Source organism: Pogona vitticeps, chromosome 9 (assembly GCF_051106095.1).
Source record: "Pogona vitticeps strain Pit_001003342236 chromosome 9, PviZW2.1, whole genome shotgun sequence".
In the NCBI taxonomy this organism is placed as follows: domain Eukaryota; kingdom Metazoa; phylum Chordata; class Lepidosauria; order Squamata; family Agamidae; genus Pogona; species Pogona vitticeps.
The window spans coordinates 3,844,707-3,868,239 of NC_135791.1; the positions used below are offsets into that span (position 1 = coordinate 3,844,707).

At 42.7% G+C, this 23,533-nt stretch overlaps 1 protein-coding gene across 1 annotated transcript; it reads left to right on the forward strand.

Annotated features, from left to right (window-relative positions):
* The first annotated feature begins 3,040 nt into the window (after nucleotides 1–3,040).
* TMEM35B (transmembrane protein 35B) lies at nucleotides 3,041–22,609 on the forward strand. The gene is made up of 3 exons (XM_072979547.2): nucleotides 3,041–3,220; nucleotides 17,719–17,899; nucleotides 21,323–22,609. Exons 1-3 carry the CDS (start codon nucleotides 3,113–3,115, stop codon nucleotides 21,451–21,453), a joined length of 420 nt encoding a protein of 139 aa, XP_072835648.1. The 5' UTR covers nucleotides 3,041–3,112; the 3' UTR covers nucleotides 21,454–22,609.
* Nucleotides 22,610–23,533: the final 924 nt, after the last annotated feature.

Here is a 23,533-nt window from a genome sequence, read left to right on the forward strand (position 1 = left end):
GTGCAGCACCCATTTTGCTGTTCTGGGTACCGGGAGGGCGCCGATGATTCCCTGTCTGCCTGCACGCTTCTCTCGTCTTGGCTGCCAGCCTTGCGGTTGGAGGTTATCGGGAAAGCGAAGCAGAATTCTTGCCCAGGTGAGTTTGCTTCCGATAATGCTGCAAATCTTGGGCCCAACGAGCAGATTGCGGTGCCGTTCCAGTTCCACAAATAAAGATGTGATGGGTGTTTAGCAGACTAAGCCAGGGTATGGATATAATTGAAGAGATTGATCCCACCCCCCACCCACCCCAAAAAAAGGCCTGATGGAATGAGAGCAGCCGCTTTAAAGCTCAGGTTGGGAGTTTTGGACTTTGGGGCCAAATCTGACTTAATGGAGTTTGGTTTCGTTAACTGGAGGCTGGATGATGGTGAATGGTAGTCAGGGAGACATAAAGGTTTTTGTAAAATCAAACAGGTTTAATGCCAAAAAGCTTGGCTCCCCACTGGTCTATGCTGGTAACTATTTTTCTGATAGCCTTGCTGAACACTTAAAAAGAATTTTCCCGTCTTTGATACTAAGTTAGATGCTTGGGCTGAGAGAAATTGCCTATTTGGGGGTTATTTTTGAGTGGAGTGCACTGATGTGTGTGTTCCATTGCAGTTGTATCAAGTCCCAAGATTTAGCCACGAAGATTGGAATTGGTCAGGGTGATTTCTTTAACAAAAAATGCAGATTGATTGTTTTTCTCAACAACAAACCGGACGGTGGTTCGAACTTTTTTCTTCTTCAAAAACCAGAACAAGTACCAAGCCCACCTCGCTGAAGGCCAGAAGGACGTCAAGCTTCCTTTCCTGGAGCTTCCAGTTGGACCAGCCATTCAAAAAGATGGTGCACGTCAGAATGGACATTCTCCCCATGTGAGATCAAACCACGGCTTGGAGAGAAAATGCACCTATTTTCATTTTTCCAGTCCGGTCCGGCTCGCCGCGAAGCCACCTGCCTGCAAACCCAGATGTGATTTCCTTGTGAGATCCCAGCAGCATGGCCAGCTGTTGGCTTCCTACAAACCTTCTGCTTACCCCACTAGACAGAGCTTAATGGTCAGTGGGGTGACCTGTGGACCCCTGCCCCGGCCAGACACCTCTCTCCTGCCCCAGATCAGACCAAAGATGGAGATCCATGTTTATGTCCCTAACGGGAAGGAGAATACAGATGCAAAGTCATTGGATGAAGGCTTCCTAGAAGAGATGGACAATCGACCGAGTTCTCTACGGTTGCCAGATTCCTGAAATCCACTGAAAATAAAGCTACGAGAAATGGGATGTCAGATGAGTAGGGACGTGATCCTTTTCATTTCCACTTCTCATGACCCTGTTCATTTCCCAATAATACTTTATTGTAAGCTGGCATATCTACTCATTTGCTGTACATACTTTCCCTAAGAAATAAAAAAAAGCACTAGTACAATCCATGGGGATTCTTGAAATTCTAATAGAAGACGCGGGAAGCTTTGATGAGCTGTGACTCGTTGCTCCGTAGTGAGGTTGTGGTACATTCCTGCCCCACAGATAAGACCTTGAGAACAGAAATCGAGGGTCTGGCTGCGCAGAAGGAGCAGGAAGTCCCCATAGCCGCAAGAGGGCTGGATGATTGTATTTTAAGAAAAAGCTGAAGTCTAGTTGCTTTGTATAGAACTTGTACTTGAGTAGGCCCCCTGGACCGGTGTGAGTTGCCTCCTGTAAGTTCTGTGGGTGCAATTAATGGCAACTAGAGTAGGCCCATTTGAATCTCTGGAGGAGCTGAGACAACCCAACCCTCCACTGATTCAGCGGGACGGCTCTCCTGTGACTTGCTAGGATTAAGCGACAGGATTTCACCTGGTGGGTTCCTATGACTCGTAACTCCGACAACACAATGATACAACAAGCAACTCTCTTTCATTTTCTCGGTGATGAGGAACAGTGGCCAAAGGATTTGCAGGAAGGGTTAAGGAACCTAGTGGTCCTCACATGTCCTTATACAAGCGGCTTGCTTGCAAAATATTGGAAGTTAATATAAACTGACCTGTCCTGGATCATACCCCGAGTCCTATCTGGTCCAGCCTTATGTTCTTATAGTGCACAGATCAGATGCCTCGTCTGCTTGCTTATGGTTTTATCCCATTTTATTCCCTTCCAGAAAAGCTCTCGGTTCCTACCTTCAGGGCTAGATTTCTGTGAGGTCACAGCAGAAGAGGAAATGAGTGGGGAGGGAAGAGGGGGAAAAACACAAGCAATTTCATGGGTCTGATCCTGGAGGACTCCCTTTCTTTGGGCATGGGAGTCTTGTGTTTATTTTAGGGAAGCATCAGATTTGTGTAGAAGACATGCTTTGGGCAAGCTGCACAGTCCCACAACACGCACACACGCACACACACAAAGAAGGGAATGGGAAACCACTTCTGAGTATGAATTCTCTACCCAGGACTGACTTGGCCATACACAATGATTAAGCCCTCCAGGTAGTTCAGTGAGATAAGTCTCTGGCTGAGAGTTCGATTCCCGGCTATGCCTCCTGCAAGTAGAGCCAGCCTGGGTAGCCTTGGGCCAGAAGGGAAGGGCAAGCCGCTTTCCGAATCTTGTCTACCTAGAAAGCCCTGGGAAGGGTCATCACGACTCAGAAGTGACTTCAGGGCACATGGTTATTATTTTTTATGATTAAAGCGGGTGCCCCAAGATTTTTGGGGTGTGTGTGGTTCAAGCGGGCAGAACACTTCCTTGTTTAGGTGTTGACCTTCAAGGCAAGCGTGCGCGCGCGCACACACACACACACACTCTGCCCATGACAGAACGGGCAGCCTCTCCTCCTGGCACGCGGATATCGCCAACCGGGCCTCTCCGTGGTCAGGAACGGTTGGCCGCGCAAGGCTGCAAAGCGGGGGTCCCTTTTCAGTCAGTCGCTCTCCGCTGGTTCGATCCCCGGGCTGGGTGTGGACGATGACGTTGGTGCAACGGAGGGCGGGAGGGGGAATCCCGCCTCTGGGCGGCTGTCGGTCGGTCGGGGCCTCTCCTCCCCTCCCCCTCGTTCAGATCTCCGCCTCCCCCCCCCCCCCCCGGTCAGGAAAGGAGGAAAGCCCAGCCCAGCAGCAGCCATGGCGCTCCTCTTCGCCGCCCTCCGCGTGCTCCTGGGCCTTTTCTTCTCCGTCTGCGGGGTCGTGAAGCTGACCGATCGCATTTCGGGCGAGGTGTACCAGCAGATGGTGAGCGTGCCCGGATCTTGTCCCCCGCGGCGGCGGGCTCGGCGCTGCAGCTTGCAACAGGGCGGGCGCATGCATGCATGCGCTGCATGCGCGCGCGCAGTGTGCATGCATGCATGCATGCATGCGCGCATTGGGCAAGGAGAGGCAGGCAAGCAGGTGGATTGCGCTTTTGCACGCATCTGACCCCCCCCTTTGTGACAGCGGGGGTGCCTCTGAAGAGCGACCTCCCGGCGGGGCAGAAAGTCCTAGTGGTGGCAGCCGGGGCGAGAACTAGGGGATGTACTAAACGGATGATCACTGAAAGGGATGATCGGGATGATTGCCTGCAGTTCACCTCCAAGCCCCTAGATGTCACTATCTTTTTTCACTTAAGCTCAATTTAAACAAATAATAACCAACATAAAGCTTGTAAATATGTATGACTAATCTAAAAACGGGTTATTAGTGCATATATGTATACCTGGCACTGGTCTCTGTGCGTTTCCTGTGGGATGATGGCTGTATCTTTCTGATTTACGTGGGATGATGGGGTTATTAGTGCATATATGTATACCTGGCACTGGTCTCTATGCGTTTCCTGTGGGATGATGGCTGTATCTTTCTGATTTACGTGGGATGATGGGGTTATTAGTGCATATATGTATACCTGGCACTGGTCTCTATGCGTTTCCTGTGGGATGATGGCTGTATCTTTCTGATTTACGTGGGATGATGGGGTTATTAGTGCATATATGTATACCTGGCACTGGTCTCTATGCGTTTCCTGTGGGATGATGGCTGTATCTTTCTGATTTACGTGGGATGATGGGGTTATTAGTGCATATATGTATACCTGGCACTGGCCTCTATGCGTTTCCTGTGGGATGATGGCTGTATCTTTCTGATTTACGTGGGATGATGGGGTTATTAGTGCATATATGTATACCTGGCACTGGCCTCTATGCGTTTCCTGTGGGATGATGGCTGTATCTTTCTGATTTACGTGGGATGATGGGGTTATTAGTGCATATATGTATACCTGGCACTGGCCTCTATGCGTTTCCTGTGGGATGATGGCTGTATCTTTCTGATTTACGTGGGATGATGGGGTTATTAGTGCATATATGTATACCTGGGACTGGCCTCTATGCGTTTCCTGTGGGATGATGGCTGTAACTTTCTGATTTACGTGGGATGATGGGGTTATTAGTGCATATATGTATACCTGGGACTGGCCTCTATGCGTTTCCTGTGGGATGATGGCTGTAACTTTCTGATTTACGTGGGATGATGGGGTTATTAGTGCATATATGTATACCTGGCACTGGCCTCTATGCGTTTCCTGTGGGATGATGGCTGTAACTTTCTGATTTACGTGGGATGATGGGGTTATTAGTGCATATATGTATACCTGGCACTGGCCTCTATGCGTTTCCAGTGGGATGATGGCTGTATCTTTCTGATTTACGTGGGATGATGGGGTTATTAGTGCATATATGTATACCTGGCACTGGCCTCTATGCGTTTCCAGTGGGATGATGGCTGTATCTTTCTGATTTACGTGGGATGATGGGGTTATTAGTGCATATATGTATACCTGGCACTGGCCTCTATGCGTTTCCTGTGGGATGATGGCTGTATCTTTCTGATTTACGTGGGATGATGGGGTTATTAGTGCATATATGTATACCTGGCACTGGCCTCTATGCGTTTCCTGTGGGATGATGGCTGTATCTTTCTGATTTACGTGGGATGATGGGGTTATTAGTGCATATATGTATACCTGGGACTGGCCTCTATGCGTTTCCAGTGGGATGATGGCTGTATCTTTCTGATTTACGTGGGATGATGGGGTTATTAGTGCATATATGTATACCTGGCACTGGCCTCTATGCGTTTCCAGTGGGATGATGGCTGTATCTTTCTGATTTACGTGGGATGATGGGGTTATTAGTGCATATATGTATACCTGGGACTGGCCTCTATGCGTTTCCTGTGGGATGATGGCTGTATCTTTCTGATTTACGTGGGATGATGGGGTTATTAGTGCATATATGTATACCTGGCACTGGTCTCTATGCGTTTCCAGTGGGATGATGGCTGTATCTTTCTGATTTACGTGGGATGATGGGGTTATTAGTGCATATATGTATACCTGGCACTGGTCTCTATGCGTTTCCTGTGGGATGATGGCTTTATTTTTTTAGTGGTCCCTCAACATGGAATATTAATTCGTTCCAGAACAGCAAATATATGTTGAACCCATAAATATATGGAAAACTGGTAATCTGTTATGGACCCATCAAACATGTAATCCCAGTATAAAAGAAAATAAATAAATGAAGGAATGTAAGCACACAAATAGGTCATAGAAACAGCTACTTGCCAAAAAAGTAGCAATTGTGTTCAAAGCAATTCTTTTTTTTTTTTTTTAGTATGGAGCTCATGACTTGCCTGTTACCATTCACAGCAGAGCTGCTATGTTTATTTTATATAAGGAGTATTATTTGTTTGCAGCTTATCAGGTGCTTTCACCTGCCTTGGTGCTGGCTGTTCTGTGGCCGGCTCCAATGGCCAGGTGCTAGACATAGCAGGAAAGGATAAGACTACAGCTGAAGTCTGTATCTGATATCTCCCCATAGTGTACTCAGGTTACAGCGTAGCCAGCAGTGTACAGCAGCAGCACAGTTTAGCTTTAAAGGGTACCAGACACCTAGGACAGGCTTCCCCAATAACCCCAGTGGATTAAACTAGAGGTTATAAGATATAATTTATTATATTGATTATTTATATTGTTACTTTGTTGTATTTTTTGTGATTGCTTATTGATCACTATGCAATAAGGATTGTGTAATTTGCATATCAACCCAGCATTTGTCTGCATCCATTATCGGGTTTTTTATTCTTGTCTGTTTATTGTCTGTTTATTTAATATTTAATAAAATGTATCATTTTTAATAAAGGCTGTAGTTTATGTCTTTTTTTTAGTGCATATGATCTAGTTTGACATATTGGCCCATATATTTGACCGTATTGGTCAGTTGTTTATAGGTAGTATATTGTAATTAGTATATTGTAATGCAGTATTGCTATCAAGCGGTCGCATAGTCTAATCTAGTCCCATAATGGGGCTAAAAACAAAACAGAATTAAAACACAATATTTAAAAAATGAAATAACCCTAAACCCAAACCGTAGGCCCAAAACCTAACCCTAACAATAAACCCTATGTTTAACCCCTAATCTTAACTCCAACTACAACCCATAACCATAATTCAACCTTCCACATGAGTTGATCTCATGCCCGTCAAACTTTCACAGTTAACCTAACGGCCATCGATTAAACAGCTGGAACTGCTGTGTTGATAATCCAGGTATCAGTACAGCGCACCCTTACTTTAGGCACATACTGTGATAGAACCTGTAACCCTGCATCACCTGTCTGTGAAGGCAAGCTGAGACCTATTGTACCACAACCAGTTTTGTCTGTAATAGCTGATTTACTCTCAAGGGTGACAGGTTAGTTTATTGGGGATCTGGCCGTCTATGGCCAGTAGGTAAATTCTCCTTAGGTCAACTGTGGAAAGTCGACAAGCAGAACATCGGCTCTTGTGCAAGATTGACTATATAAAATGATCGACTTGCAGAAGATCGTCTGTTCTGCAAGGTCAACCTCCACAAGGGTAATATTCTGACTGTCGAGTGTCCTATCATCGATATTATGAAATTAACCTTTAAAGGTTTGTGGTTAGGGTTACCCTAACCATATACTGGGATGACTCGCTGCAGGACCAACTCCCATTTGACTCCTCCTATATTTACCAATGCACATTCTGGCACACTCAATGCGCACGTGATGTGCAAAGAAAATTGATGGATCTTATGGTCAAATAGAAGGAACATAAGATTCAACGAACGTCGAGCGGGAGTGCGCGTTTAAACAACATCTTACATAAAAATATACTGTGACCACACGATGCATGATGTCATCCTAGTGTATGGCCAGCATTAGAGTTCAAACTAACAGATCTAGTTTATTGTTTTATCTATTATGGACAGTTTGTGATGCTGGAAGTTGTGGTTCTGCTGGAATTATTCAGTATAGCCAGTCTTTGAGAGAAATTATTTATTGAAACCATGCAGAAGAAGTTCATACAGTGTTTTTGCAACTATTTCACTGTATCCATTAGGATACCACACTAAAAGGTGTCAGACAGTACCCTAACAGATGCTGTAAGAAAGCCACAGCAATCCCATGGGGGACAATAGAGCAGTGTGAATCCAGCCTACTCCGGTGATATCTCAAGTTGGACAGAAGGTCAGCAGGTTGGCTTGTCTGATGAAGAGTTGGTTAGATTTATGCCGCGCTGTTTTAGTTGGACAAACAGGTTTGATGGATGAAAGTTTGGAGGGTTGTGGTTAAGTGAGGCTAAGTCCACACTAGGTCCGTGCAGCCTCCGTTCGTGCTGCACGGACCTAGCACGGAATGTAGACAGAACACCGACGGAGCATTCTTCCGCCGATGTTCCGTTCAAGCCTATGGTTAGGCTTGTACGGAACATCGACGGAAGAATTGCTGCATTCTCCGTCTATGTTCCGGCTAGGTCTGTGCAGCCCGAACGGAGGCTGCACGGACCTAGTGTGGACTTGGCCTTAGTCTGATGTATGGCCAACATTAGACATTGTATGCAACCATTTTTGAATCCCTTGTTAGGCTCTGTCCCCTTGCAGACACCCACTCCCCCCCACCCCCCTCATTCTGAAGGAAAAAAAAATATTGCATGACACATTTTTTATTCCATTTAAAAATAACAAAATTTTATGGACTTACAGAACCCCCAAAGAAGTCTACAGAGGTCACGTTTGTTCAGTCTGTATACACATGCAGACGGAAGAAATATGCCCATTCAGTCCGCTGAGCTGTTCTGGATGGAAAAGCTCTGCAGACTTTGTAAACACCAGTGTGGACCCAGCCTAAGCATTATTAAAGTATATCAAGTTCTTTGTGGGGGATTCTCTCTTCTTATCTTTGTCTACCTCTTGATAATTTCTGTTAATTATTCTGACCTGTTTATGACCTCCATGTATCTTTACCAATATACAACAATCTGGTCACATGTCCTTTCTGTGAGATGCAAAGAAGATACATTTAATTGAAAGCATAAAACCCTGTGTGATGCAGAGGTAAGTCAGATCTGTTGGACCTCTGAGATCTTTGAAGGTGCTCATAACTCCAGCTACTTGAGTATTTGTTACTGCTGAAAACTGGTCTTTGGAATTTTTCATCATGGCCAATAGACCATTTTTACAACATCTTCAAGAAGAACTCACATATGAATACATTTCTGATCTTATTGAAAAAGTATTCAAAAATGATATATCTGGTGAATGTGTCATGCACCAACCACCAGTGGCTCCAAAAGGAGGAGAAGTCTACATTTTTGTGGCTCTGGAAAGCCTACACAAGAATGACTATTCAAGGGACCAGTACAGATGGATCTCATGTGGAAACAACAAGCAGCGAAAATGGTTTATTGAAATGCAGCTATACAAAGCGTAAGTACACTAAGTGTAATCTTTTTATGTTAGTTACAATAGTATCCTTTTGTTAATTATATATATATATATATATATATATATATATATATATATATATATATATAATCCCAGTGGTGTGTGTGTGTGTGTGTGTGGCTGTGGCCAAAACTACCTCTGACAGCCAGCAGGTGGCAGCATCAGAAAGGGCATGTTAAAAAAGGGCTCTTGCCTCGGGAAGTAACTCACTTCCCCTGAGGAGGCCTGGGCTAGGCCGAAGCGCATGACAAGAACCTTTTTAACATCTTAAGTAGCTTGATTTGACTAGAATGCACGAGTATCCTGCACGGGTTAACTTGTGTATATATATATATATATATACACACACACACACATATATATACGGTCTCCATGGTGGTTTTAAACGCTCCTTCCATTGTGGCTGCTTTTGCATTAGTGCTGGAAAGGTACAGGTTTTTGTAGGACCCTTCCAAATGGGGACACCTTGGCGCTCGGTGAAAGGGTTCGACTTAAATGTAGGTGCCATGAGCCCCATTCATTCACTTTTGCCAGTTGGTGAGCTGGTGTTACATATTGTTGCAATACATGCTTATATCTTGGTACATTTAGCAGTGTGTCGCTATAAGCATATATTGCAGCAATATGTAAAACCAGCTTACTGACTGGCAAAAGTTCAATATAGGCGTCATGAGCTCCTCTTTTTAAGGCAAACCCTTCCACTGAGCTCTATGTTGTCCCTGTTAGGAAGGGTCCTACAAACACCTGTCCCTTTTGCAAACTAATGCAAGAACTGCAATAGCAGCTTGGTTAGTTTAATCCATTAGACTCTGCCTGTTCTCCAATGTATGCTGTGACGCCCAGAAACCGTGTGTTCTACAAAACAAAAGCACATGTAGCCCAAATCCCATCGGCTCCATCATGGGCCTTTTTTTGCGGTGTACCAGCACATATTGTGCAACAACAAGCAAAATTCCGTGTGAACACTGCCTCAGTGTACATTATTATTATTATTATTATTATTATTATTATTATTATTATTATTATTATTATTATTATTATTATTATTATTATTATTATTATTATTATTATTATTATTATTATTATTATTATTATTATTATTTTGTTTATTACATTTTTTTATGTTGATAATCATTAAAGACGTTTTGCTCAGTTTTAAACTGTATTTTACGCATTTGTTTTCTAGGTATTTTGCAATAAAGGATCCTAATGGCAGAGGAAAAAAATGTATTTTGTCGTTCAAGAAAAATGTATGGAAATATATCACGGGACCAAAGAAAAACATTGTAATAATTCATTATCTTGGCGATCATTCACTTTATCACCCTACTCAACATGGTAATGCGAAATCTTTCCGACCATTTATACCATCAACACCATCATTATTTGTGGAAGGAAGGTTAGAGTGTATTAAACATAATGCTCCTAAAAAAATATATTCTGAGATGCACAGTAAAGCGTCTGCAGAAGGAGATAATGCGAGAATTGCAGTAAACCGTCCCAGAGATTTGAAACAGATTCAAAATCTAAAATACTCTGAAGACCTTAAGAAGAGGAATAAAGATGATTTGTTTGGAACACTACAGCTTGCTTACCAAATAGAATTTATTCGAATTATTAATTTTTTTCCAGATCTTGTTGTATTAGCATGGAAAAAGGAAATAACAGATCTAGCAAAAGACCTTTTAACCATGGCACAAAATGATCCAACAACTAATCAGATGATTTCCTATGATACAACATTCAACCTTGGTGACTTCTATGTTTCTAGTTTTGTACTAAGAAATACTATTTTACAAAATGATCCAATTTTTCCTGTTGCGTTTATGATTCATGAACGGAAATTTCAAAAACACCATGAAAAATTTATAAGTGAACTTTCACCTAGTCTAGACCTGAGCAGCATTAAACATATTCCTGTGGTAACTGATCGTGAAAAAGGAATAATTAGTGCATTCAATAAAGTTTTACCCAACATTCCACTAGTTTTGTGTGGAAATCACATCCTAAAAGATGTTGAATTTTGGGTAAAACGTGCTGGTGGAAAAAAAGACGACATCAAAGTTTTAAAAGATCACATTGAACAGTTACGAAATGCAGAGAGCAAAGAAGAGTGGGTAATTAAATATGAGCAATTTAGAATACTGTGGTCTGAGTCTTTTAGCAATTATTTTGAAAAATACCTACATGAGCCAATGTTTCAATTTTCAAGCAGGTTTTATACCAAACAGTTTCATGCATTTAAGAACAAAACATCAACCAATAATGTCAGTGAAAGTATGAATCGCATTTTAAAGGATGCAACTGATTGGAAGGAACTACCGTTGGACAGCATTCTACTTTGTTTTGAACATCTACAGACATTTTATTTGTATGAGTTCGAAAGGGCTCAATATGGCCTTGGAAAATTTAGACTAAAAGCTACATTTCAAGATCTTTTGAAAAGGCCAACAGAACATACACAGTTTCCAGACTACTTACCCATAGAAAAAATTGTTTTTAAGGTAAAATCACAGAATCCGGATACAACACCAACTATAAATAAACAATCATGTCAAAGAATGACACAGACTTCCATAGCCAATTTATGTATAGAAAGAAATTTAGTTTCTCTGAATACACAGTTACAGGTGTTTATAGTTAAAAATCCTTTTAGAAAAGAAGTGCATTCTGTCTTTTTATCCCCAAAGCCAAGTTGCTCATGTAAAAGCTCTGGTCTCTGCTTTCATATAATCGCTGTGCAAAAAGCTACTGGAATTTTTATACAAGACACTTTTTCATACTGCCTATCAACATTAAGAAAACAAGCAAGAAAAAAGCGCTGTGAGGGAAAATCAGGTCGCAAAAAACCACACAAAGAAGATTATGCATATATAACAGAACCAGCGCCTGATTCAATGCTTGCACGTAGTACACAATTTGCCACAAAAGAAGAAACATCCATTATAGAGTTGTCATCAGAAAGTAATTCTGTTGATTTAATTGTTGAGGATTTCCCATGTCCAAAAAACACAAGTACCCCAAAGAAGATAAACATTCAGAAAGAGAATTATCCCTGGCACAATATTGAAGGCGACTTTGACATCCGCACACCATGTCTAAAACCCCAGGCTTGGCTGGAAGGAGACATTTTAGACTCTGCATTAATAAACATTATAAAGTCATCTGCTCTTTCCAGCTGTTGTTTTGCTGTGCCAACCCATTATTTCCATGCTGTGGCCAATGGAGGGTACTTGCCTTTTTTAAAACTGGCAGATCATATGTCCCTTTTAAACTTTGATGCCTTACTTTTTCCTATAAATACAGACCTATCTTTGTATGGTGGAGGGGTACATTGGCTTTTAGCTGTTGCTGATCTTCGCCAGAAGAAAGTAATAATACTGGATTCATTGTCAAACAATGCATATGACAAGTATTGCCAAATAATACAAAAAATACTTTATGGCATTTATGCTTTATGTTCAAATGTACAGTATCTAGAGACTGAATGGACCTGGATAGTAAGTGCAGACTGCCCAAAACAAAACAATGCCTATGACTGTGGATTACACGTTTTAATTCACACATATAGCATATGTAATGGACTTCAATATATAAAAAATTTTGACAGTTTAAAAGTGCGAAAGTGGCTAGATGAAGTGGTGAAACTACTGGATTACCAGCACATGGAAAAAAAAGGAGAAAAAATACACCAAAGAATATCACAAAAAATGTTAACTTATAATCCACCCATGATACAACTAATGGAAAGAAATACAGAAGAGGACATAAGAAATTTTGCATCCCACTATGGCAGTGCAGAAGGTTGGACAATGTGCTCATCAAGCCATTGTTTTCTAGACTTAGAACACGAAGAGAAACAAATTTTTTGTGTCATATGTCGAAAGTGGTATCACCAAAAATGTGAAGCATCAAAAGGAAGAATACCAACATATTATATATGCTTACAATGCAAAAGAGATAAAATACCTTCTTAAAAATTGGTTTACATAAAATGTTTATACAGGAAAAGCTTACCTCCCACCACTTGATAGAGATTGTACTACATCTCACTAATTACTTGCTTTGTTATTTTATTCTTAAACAGTATTAAAAAAAAAGTTTGTACCAATTTTTTGCTTGTGGATTACTCAGTTGCATTTGGGGGTGTATACAGTATATCGGAGCATATTTGTGTGGTTACATGTGTGTATGTATACATCTATGTAGATGACAGATGATCATGAGCAGTGGGGACACTTTAACCCCTTCCTGATACATTTGTTTTTTTCTGAGCGTTCGTTTTTTCATCCTCGCCTTTCAAGAACATAATATTTATTTATTTTTTTGGTCTACGACCAAAAGGGGCTTAAGGGTTTGTTTTTTGTGCTTGTACTTTGTGTTCACATTGTTTATTTTAGCCTGTAATGTACTAAGAAATCAGTAAAAAATTACTATGTGGGGTAAAATGTGGAAAAAAAATGCAATTATGCAATTTTTGAGAGTGGTTACTTTTTTTGGAGTTCATAGTTCGTATAAATGACAAGTTGTCTTTTATTGTGCAGGTTGATACTATTCAAGTGAAACCAAATATGTGTAGTTTTTGGTACACTATGGTTTTAATACCTAAAAAAAAAACCCTTATTTTTATTTTTTTATGCTCAAAATTAACAGAATTTTACAGACATTTATGGAATCCTCATAGAAGTCTATGGGTGTCCCTTCTGTTGTGTGTGCATAAGGATGAAAACAAAAAAAATAGGTCCATAAAGTGCCACTCAGCTGTTTCAGACGGAACAGCTAAGCAGAACTTGGAAACTCCAGTGTGGACCCAGCCTTAAACATGTTATACTATATTAAAGACCTCCATACACTACGGCGATATCTTGGACCACCAATGAGACTACCCCCCCCCCCACTTTTCACAAATATGAAGCCTATAGTAGACCACATTACACACACTAGCCAACAATGTTTATGGCCTGGACTACTTTACCCACTATAAATGCATTTCAGTCACACAAATGACTATTTCATTTTCTCAAGAAATATATACTATTCTAAATAGTCCAATGTGTTAGCAGAAGAAATTGAAGTTCCATATAGTGTTGAAATTATTTACCCCATCATCCCACGTAAATCAGAAAGATACAGCCATCATCCCACAGGAAACGCATAGAGACCAGTCCCAGGTATACATATATGCACTAATAACCCCATCATCCCACGTAAATCAGAAAGATACAGCCATCATCCCACAGGAAACGCATAGAGGCCAGTGCCAGGTATACATATATGCACTAATAACCCCATCATCCCACGTAAATCAGAAAGATACAGCCATCATCCCACAGGAAACGCATAGAGACCAGTCCCAGGTATACATATATGCACTAATAACCCCATCATCCCACGTAAATCAGAAAGATACAGCCATCATCCCACAGGAAACGCATAGAGGCCAGTCCCAGGTATACATATATGCACTAATAACCCCATCATCCCACGTAAATCAGAAAGATACAGCCATCATCCCACAGGAAACGCATAGAGACCAGTCCCAGGTATACATATATGCACTAATAACCCCATCATCCCACGTAAATCAGAAAGATACAGCCATCATCCCACAGGAAACGCATAGAGACCAGTGCCAGGTATACATATATGCACTAATAACCCCATCATCCCACGTAAATCAGAAAGATACAGCCATCATCCCACAGGAAACGCATAGAGGCCAGTGCCAGGTATACATATATGCACTAATAACCCCATCATCCCACGTAAATCAGAAAGATACAGCCATCATCCCACAGGAAACGCATAGAGACCAGTCCCAGGTATACATATATGCACTAATAACCCCATCATCCCACGTAAATCAGAAAGATACAGCCATCATCCCACAGGAAACGCATAGAGGCCAGTCCCAGGTATACATATATGCACTAATAACCCCATCATCCCACGTAAATCAGAAAGATACAGCCATCATCCCACAGGAAACGCATAGAGACCAGTCCCAGGTATACATATATGCACTAATAACCCCATCATCCCACGTAAATCAGAAAGATACAGCCATCATCCCACAGGAAACGCATAGAGACCAGTGCCAGGTATACATATATGCACTAATAACCCCATCATCCCACGTAAATCAGAAAGATACAGCCATCATCCCACAGGAAACGCATAGAGGCCAGTCCCAGGTATACATATATGCACTAATAACCCCATCATCCCACGTAAATCAGAAAGATACAGCCATCATCCCACAGGAAACGCATAGAGGCCAGTGCCAGGTATACATAGATGCACTAATAACCCCATCATCCCACGTAAATCAGAAAGATACAGCCATCATCCCACTGGAAACGCATAGAGGCCAGTCCCAGGTATACATATATGCACTAATAACCCCATCATCCCACGTAAATCAGAAAGATACAGCCATCATCCCACTGGAAACGCATAGAGGCCAGTCCCAGGTATACATATATGCACTAATAACCCCATCATCCCACGTAAATCAGAAAGATACAGCCATCATCCCACAGGAAACGCATAGAGACCAGTCCCAGGTATACATATATGCACTAATAACCCCATCATCCCACGTAAATCAGAAAGATACAGCCATCATCCCACTGGAAACGCATAGAGACCAGTGCCAGGTATACATATATGCACTAATAACCCCATCATCCCACGTAAATCAGAAAGATACAGCCATCATCCCACTGGAAACGCATAGAGACCAGTGCCAGGTATACATATATGCACTAATAACCCCATCATCCCACGTAAATCAGAAAGATACAGCCATCATCCCACTGGAAACGCATAGAGACCAGTGCCAGGTATACATATATGCACTAATAACCCCATCATCCCACGTAAATCAGAAAGATACAGCCATCATCCCACTGGAAACGCATAGAGGCCAGTGCCAGGTATACATATATGCACTAATAACCCCATCATCCCACGTAAATCAGAAAGATACAGCCATCATCCCACAGGAAACGCATAGAGACCAGTGCCAGGTATACATATATGCACTAATAACCCGTTTTTAGATTAGTCATACATATTTACAAGCTTTATGTTGGTTATTATTTGTTTAAATTGAGCTTAAGTGAAAAAAGATAGTGACATCTAGGGGCTTGGAGGTGAACTGCAGGCAATCATCCCGATCATCCCTTTCAGTGATCATCCGTTTAGTACATCCCAGAACTAGGTTTCCGAAGGACGATTGTTTACGCCGGGGGTGGGGGATCGGGGCGTGTGAGTTTTTACTTGGGGTGGGGGGGATGGGGGTCAAGATCCTTCAGGGAACCCGACTCCAAACTCGGGGGGGGGGGGCTTGCGCAAAGTTCTCACCGCGGGCTGGGGCAAGCCAGCGGCCCCCCGGTCTCCTCGGGAGTAAGCCCGCCTTGCATTGAGTCGGGGGGGGCTGGGTTCCTCTCTCCCCCTCCCCGCCCCGGCAAGCCCGTGCGCCCCGGAGCGCTTTGGATCGTGGGGAACCGATCCTCCGTGTCGGGCGATCCTGAACGTGGCGCGCGATCCGGCTGCGCGTCAACAGCTCTGGAAGTCTAGGATCGCGACCCCGCCCATCCCGTGTTGAAACCGTTAGGGCGGGAAATGGGCTGCAAATTTGAATTTTTTCAAAGGTTGCGGGTTTCGGATCTTTTTTTTTTCCCCAGCCCTGGAGCATTCCTTCTTCAGACATAAAATTTTTTTGTTGCTGGTTATTCATGTATTTCTTGCATTTATAACCCCGCACCCCCGGATACAAAGTAGCAAGACAACATCTAGGACAGACCTTAAAACTGCATCATCAAATCAAACAGAACCCAATTTTTGGAAAAGAAAGGAAAGGAAATACTCCGCTTTCTCATTTCCTCTCTTATTTCCTGTGTTTTTTTGAGTTGTCGCCCTATTAAGGCCAACGTCAACAAGAAACTCCAGAACAAAACAAGTGAAAAACAACAACAACAACACAAACCCAGGTCTTCAGACCTGAAAAGAGTAACAGCTGTATTTTAATCCAAACTTTGGTGGCTATTTAGATCCTCATCGGGTTATGCGGAGAGGAATAAATGCAATAACTGCTTGATTTGGATTTTTAGTGCTGCTCATGTTTTCCCTGTTTGTGGTTTCCATTTCTCAGAGTCATATTTGGAAACAACATTTGTTAATATACTATTCCACACACCCCCATAATATACTTGTTGATCTTTGCTTTAATATTGCCAGTTCTTGACATTAAGATTCCTCTTCATTATTTGTAGTTTTAAATATTGCCTTTTAATGAGGTTAAACCTTTTATTGGTTTCAACCTGAAATATATTCTTCCATTGTTTGTAAGCCGCCTTGGGTCCTTTTCAAGGAGAAAGGCGGGGTAAAAATATTTTAAATCAAATAATAGATAAGTAATAACCATGTACGGTCAGGTCAATTCTGACTTAAGGTGATGACCTTTTCCCCCAGCATTTTCCAGGCTGAAAATACTCAGAAGTGGTATTATTATTATTATTATTATTATTATTATTATTATTATTATTATTATTATTATTATTATTATTATTATTATTATTATTATTATTATTATTATTATTATTTTGTAAGCCACCTAGAGTGGTCATAACTACCAGATAGGCGGGATATAAATAGAATAAAAATAAATAAATATATAAATAATTGATAGTTTAAACTATAAACTGGAGAAATGGAGAAAAGGCATGGCTGGAAGGCTTTGAGGTTTAGCCTAGGCCTAACTTCCTCCCCTAATCACATGTGCAGGAAGGAAGCTGACTGCCAGCCAATGGGCAGCTTCCTTTCTGCACAGGAAGCTAGGCCTATACTAAACCGACCATTCCGTCCCAGCTAGGCCTTTTCTCCAGGTTGAGCCACACCTCCTTCTCAATATTGAATGCTTTCCTTTCCTTTCTCTTCCAGAAATCCCAGTTTGTACAGTTTGCAGATGTTTTCCCCCTGAAAGAGTTTGGTTATCAGCCGGGCCCAGTCCAGTACCTGGAAACGGTGGGCTGGATTGAATTCGTGGCGGGTTTCCTGTTGGCCTTTGGACCTCAGCTCCTGCAGGAAATTAGCAATTTTGTGCTCACTATCGTCATGATAGGTAAGGGGCATTGTCTATTCGTCTGTTTCAGGAGGACCACAAATTTGTTGTTTTCGTGGTTTACGTGAAACATGGAGCCAGCAGGTGGAAATGGAAAAACATTTTATACATTTATATTATGTACGTACACATGCACATGCCACCCCATTAGCGCAGTCCAAGATAAAAAAACATTATAATCATCTATAAATAAAAACTATCTTAAACATTATGGAAACAAGCTCCCCTCCAATAGCTTCAGGACTGGAGAAATGTCCGCAATTATTTGCAATTCGCCTGCTCAAACTTGTGAAGAGGCTTATCCTTGCTCCTCTAAATAACTTCTTTAAGATAGGGAGAGGCTGATCGGATCTCCTGTGCCTAAGTGGCCAGATGCTTCCCTGCCTGCTTGCTCAGCCTGGAACTTGGTAAATGGTGGCATTTAAAATAATAAAATGAAATAAAGAGGCATCGTAGGTTTTCCTCAGAAGGGAATTAGCCCTTCACTGTAGCCCATCTGTCCCCTCTGTTCTAATATCGGGTTAAGTTCTGCTGATGAATCTCAGTGGGGAAAATAAAGGTGGTTAAACGCTGGAGAAAGAGGGTATCTGAACATGAACAGATTCCAGTAGGAGGCGCCAGAGACTAACTAGGGACCAGTTTGCTTGTCAGTTAAGAGGTGGCACTACAAAATATATATTCCACACAGGTAAAGGTTCCCCTTGACATTTATTCCAGTCGTATCCGACTCTAGGGGGTGGTGCTCATCCCTGTCTCCAAGCCGTAGTGCCAGCGTTTGTCCGAAGACAGTTTCCGTGGTCACAACGTGGCCAGTGCGACTAGACACGGAATGCCGTGCCCTTCCCACCGAGGTGGTACCTATTTATCTACTTGCGTTTGAATGCTTTCGAACGGCTAGGTTGGCAGGAGCTGGGACAAGTGACGGGAGCTCCCTCCGTCACGTGGATTCGATCTTACGACGGCTGGTCTTCTGACCTTGCAGCACAGAGGCTTCTGCGGTTTAACCCGCAGCGCCACCCACGTCCCTACCATATATTCCACTAGGAGGCGCCAAAGACTAACTGGAGACCCATTTTGCTGTCAGTTAGGTATTTATGTATGTATAGACAACATATCCATGCATGCCGTTGGTTATTTTGGGCGATTTCATGTTTCTTCTTTATCAAAACCCCAAACCTTAATTAATGCCATGCACGCTTGTCTTCCTGATGCTATCAGCCAGCTAGAACCCTTTCTACAGATCTGCCTCCCCCTCCCCCCTTCTCGCTTTGGGTAATTGACTCGCTGATGCTATCAGCCCTGCCCCCTTTAAAACTGCTTTCGGATCTTATCTTGCCCCTGGCGATCTTTGAATTAAATTATCCCAAGAAGCAGAAGATGTAGGCAGACAGTGACCGGGGGACTGGATAGCTGCTGAGCAGAACTGCTTCGGGTATCATAAAAGACCAGGAGGGTCATGCTGCTGATAATGTTAATAAGATCTATTTATTGCTATTATTATTATTTTAAAAAAGAAGAGCTTGTAAAACTTCTGTTCAGGTTGGCTGGGATGGGTTCTGGAAATTGTAGTCCAATTAGCGTTTCCAAGCTCTGAAAAATTCATGCATGTACCACCATGAGCTGGCTAGATAGCCCAGTGGTTTAGGCATCTGGCTGCGAAGCCAGAAGTTGCGAGTTCGATCCCCCTCCCCCGGGCCTCTTTGAGAAGGGCTGGACTCCATGATCCAGAGGGTCACTTCCACCTCTGCAGGGACCCGATGAGATTATTCTAAGATATATCAAAAAGATACATCTATGATCACAGGGGGTTTATAGTCTAATGTGCTTTGTGGAATTTCGTAAGCATGCAAAGTTGGATTCTTGCCTCATTGCCTTCTTGTATGAGCCTCAAACTGGTGTGTTTCTGCTATTTATTTAATTATTGCATTCATCTACTGCCCATCTAGTGGCAAACCACTACTCTGGGCAGTTTATAGTGACTTTGGGTAGAGACCTTTGGGTAGAGTGGGCGGCATATAAATTAAATAAATAAATAAATAAATAAAACCTATCACACCCACCACCCTGACCAAAATCAAAGAAATTAATGCAACAAAGAGACCCTTAGAGGGGGCCAGTTGACGAAGATCGAATTGAAAATGATGGATTAGAAAACATTCATAAACGGAGGATGTTCTTCAAGGCCTTCTTAAGAAGCTCAGTGTGACGTTTACCACGTGGCCCCTGCTTGTTGCACAAAACAAAGGGCTCACGCTATGTCATCCCGCCAGCAGATACCAGTTGTGACATTCCTTCTTTTCCTCGCTGCCACCAGTGGATTTCCTTCATCCACAATATATAAAGAACTTTAGCCAGACACTTGTCTGGTTACTGCCAAGAGAACTTATTTATTGAAGTGTATTCACTTTAATCAGAATCACAGATGTTCTTTATTCAGTGCATACAATCGAATCAGTAAAATATCATATATCTTGCCACATATTTAGTCACCACCTGCTCAGTCTGTTAATTTTGACCAGCTTATCTCTATGAGTATCTGTTCTCACTATCTCCCCGACTATCTAGCTCTGCAAATTCTATCTCCCTCTTTCTCTTCTGCCAAACCTTCTTATATCTGCTGACTCCGCCCCTCCACTCCTCTCATAGGCTCATGCAAATGAGCTCCCGAATATGATTGACAGGAGTGACGTGGGGCAATCGTCACGCTCTGTTTTGAAATGTTTCCTAAACGGAAGAAGGTCACCTGGCATACATAGAATCATAGAACAGTGAGGTTGGAAGGGGGACTTTGAGGTCATCGAGTCCAACCCGCTGCTCAAGGCAGGAATCCAAGTTAAAGCAGATCTGATAGATGGTGTTCCAGTTCTTCCTTCGATGCCTCCAGCGTCGGAGCGCTCACCACCTCCGGAAGTCATGGGTTCCATTCCTGTACTGCTCTAACAGTTGAGGAGTTTTTCCTGATCTTCAGCCTAAATTCAGAGGCAACCTGTTCCAAAGGCTTGTTCCCAAGAAGACCTGGTTTCTCTGGCTCATTTTCCAAGACTTCCCTAGAGTGGGCTACCTGGAGCAGCAAAGCTTGGGAATAACGGGTGATCCCAGACACAGACTGGTCAATTGCCCGAGGTTTCCCATTGTATTGCTCAGTTGCTTTTCATCCGACTGGTTTTAATTCAATTTTTACAGGGGTACCGCTTGTCTTGATTTCTTCTGATCGAGTCTTATTTTCATTAGCTGCCTGGGGGATCTCCACCCTGAAGGGAGACAAATACATTCTTAAACCATAGCTATATTGTTGTTTCCTGGAATTAACCACAACTGGTGTATCTGTTTGTGTATAAAATGAATGAAGTTCGGGATCTGCTATTTATTTATTTTTTTTTCCTTTCTCCCGCCCTCCCTTTTCACATGTCCCTCCTCCCGCAGGTGCGATCTACACTCTCCTGGTTTTGAAAGAACCCGTTGCCATGTGTGCTCCTGCCACCGTCTGCCTCGGTCTTCTGCTCCTCCTCAATATCCGGGGGCGAGGGAGGGTCGCCAAGGCGAAGTTCGAATGAGGGACGTGTGTGTGTGGGGAGGGGGAGCCAGTCGGGGAGAAAGGGAGGGACTGGAAAGGATCCTGTCGAGATGGCAAGGACGCTTGATTTTCTCACCCTTGTCCGGCCAACTTGGTAATGGCAGAAGTTGGAACCCTCTGATCGTGGAACCTGGAAAGGCTCGCTGAACCTGAGACGACTCAAAGTAAATCAACACTGGCAAGAAGGAGGACCTTTTCTCAGCTGCTTTCATTTTGGCTAGTGTTTCTTATTCGTTTGTTTTATTTTCCTTTTTTTTAAAGCTTGACACGGTCCTCTTAGCTGAGTCAGCCAGACACTGCTCTGGTCTGCGAGTCTAACCCAGTCAACCGTGGCCATGAAAAATCACAAGTTGACTATTTCCTCCAACTTTTTTAGACCCAGAATGAGCTAATAACGGGAGCTGTTTGGGCACAATAGTGCAGCGTCCATCATTTGCAACGTGTACGCATCCGTTTATTAGAATCCAGAAGCTTTTGCAACCTCTTTCCAAAAAATCCCCGGGAACTGACACTCTCAGGGTGCAGATTTGACACAACTGAGAATTTCCTAAGGCACTTGGTTGTGAATTCATTTCAAGTTCCTTAGTGTACATGTGCAGAGGAATGGGCACCTCCTGGCTCGTTGGAGAACTGTTGACCACAACTTGGAAAAGTTACTTTTTCGGAGTAATGGCCGCAGTGGTGGGATTCCGAGAGTCAAAATCAAAAAAGGTTAACTCTACTAACATTTGCTCTTGACTCGTCTTTCTTTCTATATTGTTGTGCCAATGGTCATGTCTCCTGCTGGAACCTTTTGTAAAAACGTGTACTGCAACCCATTAGGTTTGTCTTCAGTGCTGGCTTGACTGGGGTCGGATCAACCAGTGTCTGTTTTGAGGCCGTGTATATTTTTTAATGTTTTATGTACGAGTGGCTCCCCACAGCTGCTTCATGGGCTAATTTTGATAAGCGTTCCCAGTGCCATTGTTTTTATGGACCCCGTGCTTGACCTCAAAGGCTTCTGTGGGTGAAAAGTGCTGGATAAACTCTATACAAATAATTAAAGCTGTCAGCTGCCAGTGACAACACAAAATTTCTGACTTAAAAAAAATCTTTTAACCTTTTTTTTAATTAAAAAAAACTGTCTTGTTCCTTGTTATCTGTTCTACCGGCCCCTTCTGTGGAAGTGTAAAAACATTTATCCAACACAGTGGTGTTAGAAGCATGTGGTCATTGACAGGTACTAAGAAAAGCTTACAGATCTCTTGACAAGTTGTACTTTTGAGTCCCTCACATCCAGCCTCTTGTTGTCTCCTTGGGTTGACCCTTGGGGGCCCTCATTTCCCAACCAGAAAACTGAATAAAGTTTCCATACAGCCCTCCACTGTTCCAACCTTTCTAACAGCTAATATTATCTAATAGTAAATTATAATAACAAGTAATTGTGTGCTATCCAGTCAATTCTGACAGTGACCCTTCCCAGGGTTTTCTAGGTGAAGACTACTCAGAACGGGTTTATTTATTTATTTATTTATTTATTTATTTATTTATTTATTTATTTATTTATTTATTTAATTTAATTTAATTTAATTTAATTTAATTTAATTTAATTTAATTTAATTTAATTTAATTTAATTTATACCCCGCCTATCTGGCCCACCGGACCACTCTAGCTTCATAAGGGGGGGGTCAGCTCTGGGATTCCTGTGCCTGCTGGCCCAAGGCCCCCCAGGCTGGATCTTCTCCCTGGAGGCCCAGTGGGGGAATCGAACTCCCAACATCTGGCTCGGCAGCCGGAGACATCAACCCTTGAGCTCTCCGGCCAGCGATAGTAGGTAATACCCTGTGGTCATGTCCGGAACGGCTGTTTGTGGGCGCTTGAGATGATGGCTGAGAATCTTGGCCAGCATCAGGCACCGGTGTTTTCAAAAGCAAGAATGAAACGAAGCCTGTGAGTAGGGTGGCTACCGAAACAGTTGAATACGCTAAATTAGGGCACGAGGCAAGCATTCCGGCCCCTTGGGCTACGTGGGCAGCTCTAAGGCACAAATCTGGGCAACCGTGAAGTCGATGCTTTCTCA